The sequence below is a fragment of the Mya arenaria genome, chromosome 7, assembly GCF_026914265.1.
Source record: "Mya arenaria isolate MELC-2E11 chromosome 7, ASM2691426v1".
Classification (NCBI taxonomy): Eukaryota; Metazoa; Mollusca; class Bivalvia; order Myida; family Myidae; genus Mya; species Mya arenaria.
In genome coordinates this window covers 51,642,435-51,659,207 of record NC_069128.1, presented here as the reverse complement: position 1 = coordinate 51,659,207, position 16,773 = coordinate 51,642,435, and the positions used below count along the sequence as shown (strand labels likewise).

The 16,773-nt window shown below is 34.8% G+C and overlaps 2 protein-coding genes across 2 annotated transcripts in view; one reads left to right on the top strand and one right to left on the bottom strand.

The window, feature by feature from the left end:
- Nucleotides 1-460: 460 nt before the first annotated feature.
- Nucleotides 461-3,564, top strand: LOC128240833 (protein transport protein Sec61 subunit beta-like). Its single transcript, XM_052957751.1, has 4 exons — nt 461-520; nt 1,269-1,369; nt 2,087-2,185; nt 2,858-3,564. Exons 1-4 carry the CDS (start codon nt 518-520, stop codon nt 2,943-2,945), a joined length of 291 nt encoding a protein of 96 aa, XP_052813711.1. The 5' UTR covers nt 461-517; the 3' UTR covers nt 2,946-3,564.
- Nucleotides 3,565-6,153: 2,589 nt separating this feature from the next.
- LOC128240719 (WW domain-containing adapter protein with coiled-coil-like) overlaps nt 6,154-16,773 on the bottom strand; it is a 36,016-nt gene continuing 25,396 nt past the window's right edge. Inside the window, exons 9-13 of the mRNA XM_052957504.1 lie at nt 13,416-13,484; nt 12,170-12,692; nt 10,734-10,911; nt 10,085-10,212; nt 6,154-9,411 (exon numbers count right to left, since the gene is read on the bottom strand). Coding sequence (XP_052813464.1) covers nt 9,300-9,411; nt 10,085-10,212; nt 10,734-10,911; nt 12,170-12,692; nt 13,416-13,484 — 1,010 coding nt within the window. The 3' untranslated portion in view covers nt 6,154-9,299. The remainder of the gene's footprint in view (nt 9,412-10,084; nt 10,213-10,733; nt 10,912-12,169; nt 12,693-13,415; nt 13,485-16,773) is intronic.

The window sequence follows — 16,773 nt, the reverse complement described above, 5'->3', positions numbered from 1 at the left end:
GTTTTTGCATGGCATACAGCTTAGGGAAGCAACAGCTGCGAGATGTTTGGAAGTGTATATAATTGGAACTTTACGAACATACACTGTTCATGGCCAAAAGCTTATGTATTGCCGATATTGTCATTAAAATTTGAAACTTGAATACCAACACACATGACAGTATTTTAGAAAGATAGTTGCCAAATTTAGTGGTTTTTAAACCGTTGTCAGTTTCTTCTTGAACCAATAACAATTTAATTAATTTAATCATACTCTCAGTTTTCTGGTATCTAGCTGTTGAATTTGAAAAATTCTTTAATTTAAAAAATACCATACCTAAATAAATCAATTCAGAGACAACTATCCACTATATTTGTAAAGGGAATGAACCGCTGCATGGGGTGTCCTATTTATTTAGTTTTAGTTATCCTTTCTAAAAAACTTGCTGGTAAATTTATCTTGTGGGTAATACGGTCATAGTATACCGGGAACGTCACATCCTTTCATCTGACACGTCGAAAGAAGGGAAACAAGAAATATGGTAAGATTTTAACTTTAATGTTGAATTTTAATTATTTTTCAGTTTTTTTCTTTAAATCAAACCTTTATTTTAGGTTAAATATACATGGCAATCAATGAGGAGTATTGTCCCCGAGCAATTTAGTGAAAATGTTAAAAATTATGATTTTTTGAATATTGACAATTTTATTTTTTATTAAACTTATTTACATAAATTGTTAGGGATACCTTTTCGCCCTAAAATGGACGTTTTTCTTACTAACTGCAGCAATGCTGTTTTTTAAATGAAATTCCTCAAGGAAAAAGTTTAGCCCTCATCCATATAGGCGATAGTGCCATACTGGAGTGGTGATTATGAATTGCCTACCTAGTCCTCTCCAGAGTTGGGGCTGGAATTATCCATTTTGTTGATGTAAATGTATTAAAGTTGTACAGTACAGTTTCTGAAGCTTTATTATATTTTTAGACAAATGTAAGTTATTGGGAGACAGTTGGTTGAACAATAAGTTAGTTTCGAGCTTTACTAAAACATCAACGTCCTAACGAGGGCATTAACATCTGTGGATTTTTTTAGTAATATGTAGGTTTTTGTGATAAATGATTATGTTCCAATCATTTTTTGGTCTTAAAATTTTTTTTTTATCATTTTATTTTGACAATGGCCTGAATAGGATGGATCTTGACAATGTAACTGGCGCCTGTGCTAATATCATTATGAAAGGATTGAAAGTGTATTATTTTGGGAATGAATTGTTGAATTTCTGTTCCAGCCTGCACCAGCAAGTTCAACCTCAGTAGGTGGGGGCCGCTCCCCATCCGCATCCAAGACTGTCTCCCCACGATCTGGAGGGGGATCCACTGTCAGACAAAGGTAGGTGGACTCGCAATGGTCTGAACAAATGCTTGTGTTTAGGGCAATTGAACCCTCCTAGAAAAACCTTCTACCTTAAAGTTATTTTTCGCCCCCAAAAAATTGATTTTCTGAATTATTGTTGTTGTCCATGAAATCCATTCATGTTCATAACAATTAAATATTAAGTTATTAATCATTTAATAAACAATATAAGGAAATCTCATGGTTAACACTCGAGACTTGCTGTGCTGTTTTGAATAGACTTAAAATACAACAACTTTATCCCTACCCTATCTAAATATTTAAGGCCCAAACTGCATCATCCAATTTACGCCTTTAAGAAACCATGATGAAATGTTAATGTAAAAGAAACAGTAGTTTATAAATCTAATAAGATTATATCATAAAAAGTCAACTGTCTTCTAAACGCTTCAAACAATAACTGAAGCTTGTCATTTAATGGTTGTCTGGTTGGCACAGGGATTCACACATTTGCTTTTCATGAAGGCAATCTTAATCCGTTCATCGCTTTGGCAAATAAAAGTCCCTATGTTGCTTAAGTGGGTTTTCTTAGGATCTCCAGTTTCCATTAAACGCAATAGCGTGCTCTCACATTACCTTATGCCAACAAAAGTGATTAACATAGTGTTTTAATAACTTGTTTCACAATTGTTGTAATAGTGTAACTGTAATATAAAACTGAAACTGAAGGCTACATTTCAAATATTTTTCCAGGAAAGCTCCATCATCCGCTGGGGCAGCACGATCAAAGCCTGGCGGTAGCAGTGCTGGTATGTGGAGGTTCTACACAGAAGACTCCCCAGGCATTAAAGTGTGAGTATGAGTTGAGAAATTATGCTAGCATTTTAACCAGACTTTAAAAAGGGCATGGGGCTGAAGTACTTGGCTTGTGTGCTTACTGAAAAAAGCACACTTTTTACAACATTTGGTGAACTACTGAAGAACTTAAATGTTGTGATTATGGTAGAAAATGTAGGGAAATGTTCTTCATTGTAGTAATTTTACTTTTTTTCTAAATATATAATAGAAAACTATTGGATTATCATCATCATCATTAGATTACCATCATTGCAGAAGGGGGATCCAAAAAAGGGCAGGTTTATTTAACACCATAGATTTTTTAATATAAATTAAAGTAGACTGTGTTGGTTGTCTTGCATGTCTCCTCTTGATTGTTTTGGTTGCTTTGGCATTTGATCATTGTGCCATTTAATATGACCGTAAATAATATTCTGGCAGCTGGTCTTGTTCCTGTTGTTTCAATTGTATAATTGTAAATATAAAACTTAAAAGGAATGCTTATGAATAGCTTTGGCAATGGAAAACTTAAGATAGTGTCTGTAAAATACTCTCAATTGAATACATATTTGCTTAACCAATTTATATCAATTGAGATTTATTTTATATGCAGTTGACAGACAAGTGCTTACATGTTTAAACTCTTTATGCTTTGTGATTAACTGAATTGTAATGGTCTATTTTCAGAGGTCCAGTGCCAGTTCTAGTGATGAGCCTGATCTTCATTGCCTCAGTGTTCATGCTTCATATCTGGGGAAAATACACGAGAACCTAACAACCTGGACATGCCTAGTTCAACCTCCTCATACGCATTATCGTCATTCTCATATTTATTCATGATATCATTGTGTTAAAAAGTGCGGATGTGAATTTTTAGCAGTACAAACTGCTGTATTGTGTTTTTAAAATATTTGTACATGTGTCAGTTTTTATGACGTTTTCAATGACCAAACACGTAATTTGTTCCGTCTCAGGCCTGAAAACATGGTAAAAAGGATGTTGTGCTTTAGAATTAATGAAAGTGGCAATAGGAATATATTTTATTTTATGAAGTTCAATTTCAAAGTTATTTTATTTATTATAAAAATTCATGGTATGGTTTTTATTAAATCCTGCAAGCTTACCTTACCATTTAAGTTCATTTTTGTAAGCTGGACTTGTAGTTAACATTTTTATGACATTCAATGACATTTTGTCATATAATTTAGCTTGCAGGCAAAAAACTTAACACTGTTGATGTGTCCTGCTTTGATAAGATCAGGGATGAAGTTTGTTTGTCATGACAATTCATTGTACTAGTTGACAGTGATGAATGATTTTGACAAGCATTTTTTGCAATATGTAACCATAGTCAATATATTATGAAAAAAACCACAATAAAATATATTAAAATGTATGATTTTGTTGTAAAGTATTTGGTGGTGTTCTAAATTGGTCGTATCATTTTAAAAATTGTGTTTGAGTTTATCAAGGTCTGCCCACACCTGTATTATGGGCTGCATTATGGCTTGTCCTGCTGTGACACAGTCATGCCTTAAAGTGTGTTTTAAATGCATGTTTACTTTTGAGAAATGGAAGACAATAATTATCAGTAGAACTCATGGAGCTGCCCTTGAAGTGTTTTCTGGCTGTCAAGTTGTTTTGATGAATTATAACCCATTGTAGATTGAATAACCAATGTGAATTTGAATTTTTACAATTCCAAGGGTCAGAACTCTTCAGAGTTAATATTGAAGTTGATCAAGGGCCAAGTCATCTCTTTATATTGATTGGACAAGGTATTTGTGTTAAAGGTCACTATGACCCTGATTTTTGACCTGACCACTATCAATATGGGTCATCTGGAGGTTATGACCAACCTTTCTACCAAGTTTGAGGAGTGTAAAACAAAGCATTATCTACTTGTACAAGTTTTTGGTGTTCAAGGTCACTTTGACCATGAAGTTTTGACCTCAAAATCAATGTGGGTCATCTGCTTGTCATGACGAACCTCCCTACCAAGATTGGTGGGCATAGGACAAAGCTTACCGGTATTGAAATTATTATTCGACAAGCTTTTTGTGTTCACCACGACTGTCACCTTTAATAAGCTGACCTCAAAATCTATTTCTGGTCATGACAAACCTCCCTTCCAAGTTTAATGACAAAGCATAGTCTAGTTATCAATCGGACAAGCGTTTTGTGTCCAAGGTAAACCATGATGGTGACCTTTGACAAACTGACCTCATAATCAACAGGGTTCATCTGCTAGTCATGACCAACCCCTCTAACAAGTTTGAGGACAGTAGGACCAAGCAAACTGGAGTTATCAATCACACAAGTTTTTTTGTGTCCAAAATCACCATGACCACAAAATCAATAGGAGTCATCTGCTGATGATGATGAACCTCCCTGCCAAGTTGTACGTCCGAAGGACCAAACATACTCCAGTTATCAGACCCAGGTTTGGTCTACCGACTAATGGGCAGACATGCACAAAGCAATACATCCCCACTTCATCAAATAGGTGGCATAATTATAACAAGAGCCGTCGTAAGACAGCGCGCTCGACTACGCCACTTTGTCTTAGAATACAAAAACGATGAAATAATACCAAGTTTGGTCTCTTCATGTCAAACCTAACTAAAATTATTCGATACATAAGGTGACTTTGATGCTGCCCTCCCACCAGCCCGCCCAAACAATGACGCAAATCATTTAAATAACTTGATTTACCATTATGAAAATGTGGTTAAAAATATACAAATATGCCTTTCAAAGGAAATTGAAAAAAAAATTAAAGGGCCATAATTTGTATTTAGGCTTAAAACAATATGCCTTTCAAAGGAAATTAAAAAAAAAAAAATTCAAGGGCCATAATTTGTATTTAGGCTTAAAACGGAGTTCTGTTTCTTGTTGTAAGATGGCCGTAAATAATTTTGAATTTTATTGAGTGCATTTAATGAACGGTAAGTTTTTTTTAAGAACTTGCCCTTAACTTTTACTTGCCTAAAACTTTAACCTAAGTCAATCAGGGGCCATAACTTGTATTAAGGATATGGAGTTATGTAACCTCATTGGGTGATGGTCCTGAACACTTGTGTGAAGTATTAAGTCAATTGAATGAAGGGTATAGAAGTTATTAAACAATATCCCAACCTGCCCTAAAACTTAAACCTAAGTTCCATAGTCAATCAGGGGCCATAATTTGTATAAAAGATAATATGGAGTTATGTAACCTCATTGTGTGATGGTCCTGAACAACTGTGTGAAGTATTAAGTCAATTGAACAAAGGATATAGAAGTTATTAATAAATATTCCAACTTGCCCTAAAACTTTAACCCAAGTTCCATAGTCAATCAGGGGCCATAATCTGTGTAAAGAATGATATGGAGTTATCTAACCTCATCGTGTGATGGCCCTGAACAACTGCGTGAAGTATTAAGTCAATTGAATGTAGGGTATTGGACTTATACGGTAATTGAAAATTCCAACTTGCGCTTAAACTTGAACCGGACGCCGACGCTGGGGCGAGTAGTATAGCCCACCTATTCTTCGAATAGTCGAGCTAATAAAAGAAATTTTACGATGATTTTCTGATGATAAACATGCATCTGTCTTGACCATTATGCCGTCTTGACGGGCAAGCATTAACACACCCAACTCAACATGATTTAGGATGTACAAAAAGCGCAGTCATAATAGCCCTATAATCAAGGGTTCTAACAATAAATCCTGAAAAATAGCCAGAGTCAATAGAGGGATTCATGCCCAAAGCGGAGTAAAGTGACTTAAGGCCCTTTTGAATTTGTTTCCAAAGACAAATATATTTACTGTCACTTCCTACTGTTATTAATGCAATTTTTTTTTAGCATAAAACATTTATTACAACTGAACAGTAAGTCTCGAGTCTATCTACGAAGCACTTAATCCTGCTTTCAGGATCAATTGCTTAAGGATAATGATCTAAAGCAAGCCAGGGAGTCATAAAATAGAGATACAATGTGTATTCATGGCTTTATTCAGCATTAGAGACTGTACATATAAATTACACAGCTAAAAATAGATAACCATTCATACCAAGTCGCACAAAGTCAAACATAGCACAGTGGTCTCCATTGGTCAACCTTTAAATGTCAAAATACAGGATGACAATGTCACCAATTTATTCAATTAATCCATATTTTTGATAATTTTCTTGAATATTTAATTGGTATATACTGATTCCTTTCAACTCTGTCGTGAAGGCTGTAAGCTTATATGAATCACTCTAAGTCTTGATTCCTTGACAGAAACCAGTACTAGGTAGATTTTGAGGGGCCATGAGAAAGTACCCCTGGTGGGGAATGAACCCATAACCTCTTAAGCGAGAGGCAGACACCAATACCACTAGACCACCCTCACCCCTTATGATTGATAACTAATTGTATAGACTTTAATATTATTAGAAACTTGGGACCCTGGGGGTCTTTTCAATAAAGGGTTTTAGTTGTAACTTTTATCATCTTAAACCTGTATAAGCGTCACATTGATTGTTTTTATTTCTTCAACTTTGTGTTTATTTTAATACTGGCTTAAGTTCAATTTATACAAATATGTTGAAAAATAACAAAAATGTGACACCAAGATAATTTCAAATTACGACAAAAATTGTCAAAAATCTTATTGGATTAGGCTGTCTCATTAAAGAATCTTAGTTGTAACAATACAAGTCCTAGATCTGTAGATACAAATGATTTTTTGATATTTTCAGTGAGTTTTCAACCTCTAGATTATATCATGGAGTTAATATAAGAAGGAACCACAAGATATTGAACAATATAACTTGACAACTGAGTTCTTTCATAAAAACAGGCCCCTGACCCTTAACAGTGTTGTTAAGAAAATACTTTGTGAAAGTTGCCCAACTTTATAAGTCAACCAAGCCCCTAAACAGTGATTTTTTTGGTGCATTTTACTACCTTCTAAAGGCTGTTTCCCCTTGCGCATTAGTGTCCATTTCCCCCCAAAATATATATTTTCCCAATTTGATAAATGCAGACTATGTAAATCAATAAAAAAGCAATGAATTTCTTCAAAAATAAACATAATCTTGCCAAAACTAACTCTTTCACAGCATAATGTATGCATTAAAAGGTTAGCTATTTTGGCCTGATTTTGTATTTTTCCCAGTCAACTTTTTTTCCCAATTTGCAAGGCACAGGCGGTACAAAAGGTTAATACTTAGTCTTAGTTTACTCGTGAAAAGACACTATAGAGGATATTGGTGCTTTTGAACAAAGGACCTAATTTACCATACATTTGAAATGTGTATATAAGGTCCCATACATTTTGGCTAATTGACTTTCAACAGCATTTAAAAATATAAACAAATGACTCTTATTGACCTTGACTTGTGACATCCAGCTAAAATCAACTGAGCATAACCATCCACACTTTGTTCAGTTAGTTATAATCTAATTATTTACAATAATTAATATATGTCTGTACATATAAACTTATAATTTACTACAACTTTTAACAAAAACAATGCAGTATTTACATAAGTCCTCCGCAACACAATATCTATATCATTATCAAACATACAAATATTTTCTTAAATCTGACTTTTTTTGGCTTTTTAAACCAATGCAGCATAAAAATGGCCCCTATATCTTTCTTAAACAAGAGGCCCATGAGGGCCTATGCTTTACTCGTATGACTTTTTCGGTACTTTTTTTTTTAACTCCTGAACCGACATTCAAAGCATGTTTTACAAAGGGAAATAATTGCGACAATAATACAGAGCTCTCTGTACAAAGTTTTCTCCCTTAGAGAATAGTTTTGCGAGGGCTGCAGCATTTAAGGGTCATAATCCAGTCAGGCATGATAGATTTAGCTGGTTTAATAAAGGGCCCGAGCTCTCATGGATATCTTACTACTGTACAAGTTTGAGATTGAAGACTGTTTCTTATTCATAACGAACTGTTTACAGACAGACGCACGGACGACGGACACCATGCCATGGCATAAGTTCTTCAGGCCTTTGACCCGTAGAGCTAAAAATAAGTCTTGCAGAATACTCGTTTAATACAACACTTGGTGTAGACACATGAATGTGAAAAAATAAAGAACAAAAAATGTCAACTTTCTACAACACTTTTAAAATAGTAACATACTTGCATTTATTATGTTCCTTTCCTCTAAATAAAAATGACACAGCATGTGAATAAAGAATTTAGTAAAAACTTTTTTTCAGGCATGTAAAAATACATGCAAAATACATGAAACATTCTGCCTATGTGACAAGGTAACTCCTGTTTAATTCTTCAAAATAATCAAATAAATATTACTTCAGAACTTCTTTCCATATACTAAACTTATTTAAATTATTTTCATATTATACAGGTTGGGTTCCTATAAAATTAAACAACAATATTATGCCAATAAGCACTTTTCGCATGCCATCAGTAAAAGATAGGCTGGTTTTTGAATTGCTAAGAAGGCATGATTTACATATATAAGTATATACTATATTAACAACCATCAGCTGTGGCATTAAAAAGGTTCTAAACAGTCTATATTTCCATTGTGAACAATGTCCATGATATAAACATAGCTAGTCTTTCAGTAAGAACAAGCACAAATTGAGTCTTTGGATGTAGGAAATTGCCATTACAGTAATATGAATATGTTTTCAATAAATATTTGTGGGCCGAATTCTCCGTCTATCCCCGAACAGCCTCCACGCCACCTCTATCCTCAGTGTATCACCGAAGTTCGCAGAATATATTACCATCTCCCCTGGCAAACATTACATGCTGCCAAGGCAACCACAGAACCATCTCCATGGACATCACAGTCATTCTGTCCTCAAAGCTTCATCACTATCACTGTGACCACAGGGAAACTGTCGCCATGGCAATGACGCAGAAACACTGGACAGGTCACGAAGGTATCACCGAATAAGTTACTACAGTAACCTCCAATCTGTCACCAATGTTAACCCAAAACTCGTAGCAAAGGCAAATCCAAGTTGGTCAACACGGTAATACCAAATTGTTGACTAAGGTCATACCAAATCTCATTCGTATGTTGGCAGAATTGTGATAGTAATTGTAAATAATGCCAAGATGACTCCTCCACAGTACACAGATGTGGGGTATGTCACTAGGTGTTGTTGGTTGCCGGGGACACTGATGATACGGGGAGGAATGAGGACACGGATGATACAGGCTTCATGTTCTCTAGCTCGGCAATCTGCTGGGCAAGGAACAGGTTCCTGTGGAATGGAAAGACAGCATATGTCAATGGTGTTAATTTTTTTAAAAATTGCATCAACATATAAACATTTTTTTGTCATTTTATTTGAGAAAGCAGATTCGAAACTAATGCAATATTCTTGAAATATACACGACTGGCATTAATCCAGACATAAGGACACACATATAATCTATCATGTTCATTCATGCTTAATTTAAATGTCAGTTAAAACCCCTCAACTATTTATCAGAAACTCCCAAAATCAACATATTCAGATTGTAAGTTTCGGGTACAAGACTTTAAATGTGTTATGCTTAATAGCAATATGTATGGCTTACTGCATACATTTCAATTTGAGATAATTTTTTAAAGCAGTAAAAATCATATCTACAGCAGACTTCCTATAACACCTTGAGCTCAGGTTCTATTTAACAAAAGAATCTTGTGATTGCGCATGACCATCCCATATTTGTACCAGGCTAAACAGTCTGCGAAGACACTTAAATTATGATAACTTTGTTACATGTTGTACCTGATATCTGATCTAATTCAGAAAACCCTAGGCAACTTCTATTCAGCTTTAGAGCACATTTATTGTGAACTTATTATAAATGTAAACATATGGTTAAATCATTGACATTGGTCCTAGTTTTGATCCTTTTCATTATTATTCCCAAAGCAGCATTCCCTACCTTTGTTCATGGAGTGTGGACTGTATCTCCTCCACTCGGACCAGCGACCGCGCCCTCTTCAGTTCCACAGACACCTGGCTACTTATCAAGCTCCCTATCCGTAGACTCTCATCATGGTACAACCTTGCCTGCAAATATATAGGGGAAATGAACAGGAGTTCCACAGGGGTGTTGGTCAACTTTCTTTTTTTTCCATTGGCTGCTGACCTTTTAGGAATGAGAACATAGCACAATAGTGAAGAAATTTCAATGCTTAAACAATACAGGAATATCTTGTCAAATGTGGGAAATCTGCATGATTTTGAGGAATTTTACTAATGGGAATGGTCAAGAATATATGAAGCATGATGTGTCTTGAAAACTAGCAAAGGGGCAGTGATTATGAACAGTCTCAAGTCTAAGTTCAGACTCGAGACTCAAAATTTCAAATCATCATTTCATTGTAACTTTCCTTCTAGCAAAGCATTGATGGTGAACATTGCTGACTTATATTACTATTTTAGGATTTTACTATTATTAACATTTTACTTTCTAAAAGAAATGGAATAAAGATGGTTTTTCCTAAAGATGTTTTTCTGAGTCTAGACTTGGATTTGAGACTGATCGTAATCATGGCCCCTGGTTACAAACAATTTCAACTGTCTATTACCTGTCTTTCGACAAGTTCGCCCTGCCAGCCCGTCACATGGGCAACAGATTCATTTTTGTAGTATTGCCCGAGACTGGCCATCAGGTTGTGTTCTCGCTGACCGAGACTCTGACCGGTAAACATGTCCGGGTCTACTGGAGCACCCTGGGAACTCGTGTCACTGGGAGTGGGACTAGCACTGCGGAGGATAATGAGAACATGATAAAGAATGTCAAAGTATCCTCTTAATGAAAGTTGACTATTCTTTCAACACTAAACTGAATAATTATACTGATTGATTATTATAGCAGAATTTTAACAAGAGGCCCAAAAGGGCCTATGCTCTACTGGCATGGCTTTTATGGTCATATCAATTCAGAGCATGTATGTATGGGTAAAAGGCAACAGACATATAGTTTATGTTCTGTGTTTGGGTTACCTGAAAACATAGCACATTCAACATCTGAGCCCAGAAAGTATTGTAAGCAGATTAGTTGCATGAACTTTTTTAATATGTGCCAAGTAAAAGACATCTGACAAAAAAAAATGCTTTCAAAACTGTACTCATAGTAAAAATTTCTGTAGTTTTAAAAGTTGAAAAAAGTTGGTCAAAGTCAAGGGCATCCTAGGACAACATTGATTAATTTGAACAAACATTCACAATCAATTGTGCTGAGATGGATGCACGAACACACAAAAAGATTTTCAAACCTTTCCAGATAAAAAATTTATGTTTACCAAACCTGTGAACCCTTGGTGTGGCCAGTAATGACACCAGGTTCATAACTTAAACATTCACAACCAATTTTGTTAAGATGAATGCACAAAATCAACTGCAGAAGCAAAAAGCAAATTGCTTCTCAAAATCCTAGACTTGCAAATTGTCTCCCTTAACTCTAGACTTGAATTTACATGTACATGTAAACTTGGCTAAAAATAGAATTCGCTCATGCAGACCTGGCTAAAAATAGAAAGCATTTCTTTAAAACTTTCATGGCCCATAATCTAGGCATTCATAGGCGGATCTTGCTGGTTTTCGAAAGGAACCGAGCTCTAATATCTAGATACTGTACAAGTTTCATCAAGATACAATCAAAACTGAAGACTGTATCGTGTTCACAAGCAATTGTTTACAGACGCACGAACGCACGACCACACAGATGCACGGATGCACATACTGCGTACACATTACCATCGCATAAGCTTTTCTGGCCTTTGGCCAGTAGAGCTAAAAAACACTGAATCATTTTAAATATATTTATTATGAATCAAAGTATTTCAGAAAAAATATAATTTAATATATGTATCTGACAAACAAAAATTAAAAAATATAATTTAATATATATATATGTATCTGACAAACAAAAATTAGCCGTACTTGATCATCAAATGTTTGAATCCCATAATAATTTAAGTTAAAAGCTAGTTAACCACATACAATACTACTTTCTACTTACCATGGAGACCTATCATTAGTCCCTCCACCCTCCACTCCTCTGTTCTCCCCACCGGATCTGTCATCGCCCACCTGGCTCATATACCCTGTTACCAAGCCTGACTGTTGGCTTGAACCCAGGAATTTCCCGTACACTGTGTTTCCACGATGCACTTGATTCCCCGATTGGGTAATTGGAATAGTTGTTGTCCCCGTTGTCATTGGCGATGCCGCCATCTGGGAGACGGCTACTGTGACAATGGGCTGCGGGCTTGAGCCCAATGAGGTGAGATTGTTCTGTGAGTTAACATACAGGCTCCGACTATTGGCGAGGTGGGAGATGGAGGGGGTGGAGATGGTGGCATGGTTATGTAGAGGGACTATCTGGGGGGAGGAGGCCAGATAGGTGGGGTGAATGGAGGCCCCCTGGGAGTTCTGGCAGTGGAGTAGGGCCTCATCGGGCTGAGGAAGACCCGAGGTGGTTCCGACAGTAAGGGAGTGGGTCAGCGCCTGGATAGGCATACCCTGACTGTTGGACTGATTAGCTGCAAGATAACAAGAAGCAATATTCATAATTGTGGCTATATTCACTCTTGAATTGGTACAAAGATTTGCTCATTAATTAAATGCTTGTAATTTGTAAACTTTAGGCATGTTAAAATGAAGACATTTTTTTTATTTGTTCCTGCTACCACTTTGTAACAATCATTAAGACATCAAATTATAAATGATTATATGAAAGTTAATGCACATTTAAACATAACGTGTAGAAAATTTGATGTTCAAGTACATTTCACCAAAACGTATTGTTTACTGAGGTGATGAGGCAAAGTGACATCAAAACCTTGCCTAACAACATCACATTTTTCAGTGTTTGGATAATTAATAAAAACAAAATTGTTGCAACATAAAGCTTACTATTTTATTATATGAAATGTTTCCATCACAGAGAAAGCAAGTTTAAAAAAAATCATATCAATATGTTGACTTATTTTGTAATTACTAAAAAACAATTGAATTCGTGCAGATGAATTGGAGAGATTATGACTCGCAACCTCTTAAAATGGCTGCCTCCTACTAGAGTTATTAAAATGTCCATAACTCCACCGACTATTATTCCATTTCCAAATTGTTTTCACTAAACTAATGATTCAAGTTATTAAACATTGTCATTTTTCCAAACACTAAAAAACTAAGGTTCCTATCCCCTTTCTTAAGGTCAAGCAAACTTAAGCTCTAATAGATATGAGAGACAAGAGACAACTTACAGACACTGGTCTGAGCTGCAGCTATTTGCCGTGACAACGCTTGTTGCAGTTTCTGTAACGTCTGGAGCGCTGCAATAGAGTTGGCAGAAAATTAATCTCATGTTAAATTCATACCTTGTTCAAACGCTATTAAATTCATACCTTGGTTAAACACTATTAAATTCATACCTTGGTTAAACCCTATTAAATTCATACCTTGGTTAAACCCTATTAAATTCATACCTTGGTTAAACCCTATTAAATTCATACCTTGGTTACACCCTATTAAATTCATACCTTGGTTAAACACTATTATATTCATACCTTGGTTACACCCTATTAAATTCATACCTTGGTTACACCCTATTAAATTCATACCTTGGTTAATCCCTATTAAATTCATACCTTGGTTAAACCCTATTAAATTCATACCTTGGTTACACCCTATTAAATTCATACCTTGGTTACACCCTATTAAATTCATACCTTGGTTAAACCCTATTAAATTCATACCTTGGTTACACCCTATTAAATTCATACCTTGGTTAAACCCTATTAAATTCATACCTTGGTTACACCCTATTATATTCATACCTTGGTTAAACCCTATTATATTCATACCTTGGTTACACCCTATTAAATTCATACCTTGGTTAAACACTATTATATTCATACCTTGGTTACACCCTATTAAAATCATACCTTGGTTACACCCTATTAAATTCATACCTTGGTTAAACCCTATTAAATTCATACCTTGGTTAAACCCTATTAAATTCATACCTTGGTTACACCCTATTAAATTCATACCTTGGTAACACCCTATTAAATTCATACCACGGTTACACCCAATTAAATTCATACCTTGGTTACACCCTATTAAATTCATACCACGGTTTTTATACCCCGGTTAAACCCTATTAAATTCATACCTTGGTTACACCCTATTAAATTCATACCACGGTTACACCCAATTAAATTCATACCTTGGTTAAACCCTATTAAATTCATACCTTGGTTAAACCCTATTAAATTCATACCTTGGTTACACCCTATTAAATTCATACCTTGGTTAAACCCTATTAAATTCATACCTTGGTTACACCCTATTATATTCATACCTTGGTTACACCCTATTAAATTCATACCTTGGTTAAACCCTATTAAATTCATACCTTGGTTACACCCTATTAAATTCATACCTTGGTTAAACCCTATTAAATTCATACCACGGTTAAACCCTATTAAATTCATACCTTGGTTAAACCCTATTAAATTCATACCTTGGTTAAACCCTATTAAATTCATACCATGGTTAAACCCTATTAAATTCATACCACGGTTAAACCCTATTAAATTCATACCTTGGTTAAACCCTATTAAATTCATACCTTGGTTAAACCCTATTAAATTCATACCTTGGTTAAACCCTATTAAATTCATACCTTGGTTAAACCCTATTAAATTCATACCTTGGTTACACCCAATTAAATTCATACCTTGGTTAAACCCTATTAAATTCATACCTTGGTTAAACCCTATTAAATTCATACCTTGGTTAAACCCTATTAAATTCATACCATGGTTAAACCCTATTAAATTCATACCACGGTTAAACCCTATTAAATTCATACCTTGGTTAAACCCTATTAAATTCATACCACGGTTAAACCCTATTAAATTCATACCTTGGTTAAACCCTATTAAATTCATACCTTGGTTAAACCCTATTAAATTCATACCATGGTTAAACCCTATTAAATTCATACCTTGGTTACACCCTATTAAATTCATACCTTGGTTACACCCTATTAAATTCATACCTTGGTTACACCCTATTAAATTCATACCACGGTTACACCCAATTAAATTCATACCTCGGTTAAACCCTATTAAATTCATACCTTGGTTAAACCCTATTAAATTCATACCTTGGTTAAACCCTATTATATTCATACCTTGGTTACACCCTATTAAAATCATACCTTGGTTACACCCTATTAAATTCATACCTTGGTTAAACCCTATTAAATTCATACCTTGGTTAAACCCTATTAAATTCATACCTTGGTTACACCCTATTAAATTCATACCTTGGTTACACCCTATTAAATTCATACCACGGTTACACCCAATTAAATTCATACCTTGGTTACACCCTATTAAATTCATACCACGGTTTTTATACCCCGGTTAAACCCTATTAAATTCATACCTTGGTTACACCCTATTAAATTCATACCACGGTTACACCCAATTAAATTCATACCTTGGTTAAACCCTATTAAATTCATACCTTGGTTAAACCCTATTAAATTCATACCTTGGTTACACTCTATTAAATTCATACCTTGGTTAAACCCTATTAAATTCATACCTTGGTTAAACCCTATTAAATTCATACCTTGGTTACACCCTATTATATTCATACCTTGGTTACACCCTATTAAATTCATACCTTGGTTAAACCCTATTAAATTCATACCTTGGTTACACCCTATTAAATTCATACCTTGGTTAAACCCTATTAAATTCATACCTTGGTTACACCCTATTAAATTCATACCTTGGTTACACCCTATTAAATTCATACCTTGGTTAAACCCTATTAAATTCATACCTTGGTTAAACCCTATTAAATTCATACCTTGGTTACACCCAATTAAATTCATACCTTGGTTAAACCCTATTAAATTCATACCTTGGTTAAACCCTATTAAATTCATACCTTGGTTAAACCCTATTAAATTCATACCACGGTTAAACCCTATTAAATTCATACCTTGGTTAAACCCTATTAAATTCATACCACGGTTAAACCCTATTAAATTCATACCTTGGTTAAACCCTATTAAATTCATACCTTGGTTAAACCCTATTAAATTCATACCACGGTTAAACCCTATTAAATTCATACCTTGGTTAAACCCTATTAAATTCATACCTTGGTTAAACCCTATTAAATTCATACCTTGGTTAAACCCTATTAAATTCATACCTTGGTTAAACCCTATTAAATTCATACCTTGGTTACACCCTATTAAATTCATACCTTGGTTACACCCTATTAAATTCATACCACGGTTACACCCAATTAAATTCATACCTCGGTTAAACCCTATTAAATTCATACCTCGGTTAAACCCTATTAAATTCATACCTTGGTTAAACCCTATTAAATTCATACCTTGGTTAAACCCTATTAAATTCATACCTTGGTTAAACCCTATTAAATTCATACCTTGGTTAAACCCTATTAAATTCATACCTTGGTTAAACCCTATTAAATTCATACCTTGGTTAAACCCTATTAAATTCATACCACGGTTAAACCCTATTAAATTCATACCTTGGTTAAACCCTATTAAATTCATACCTT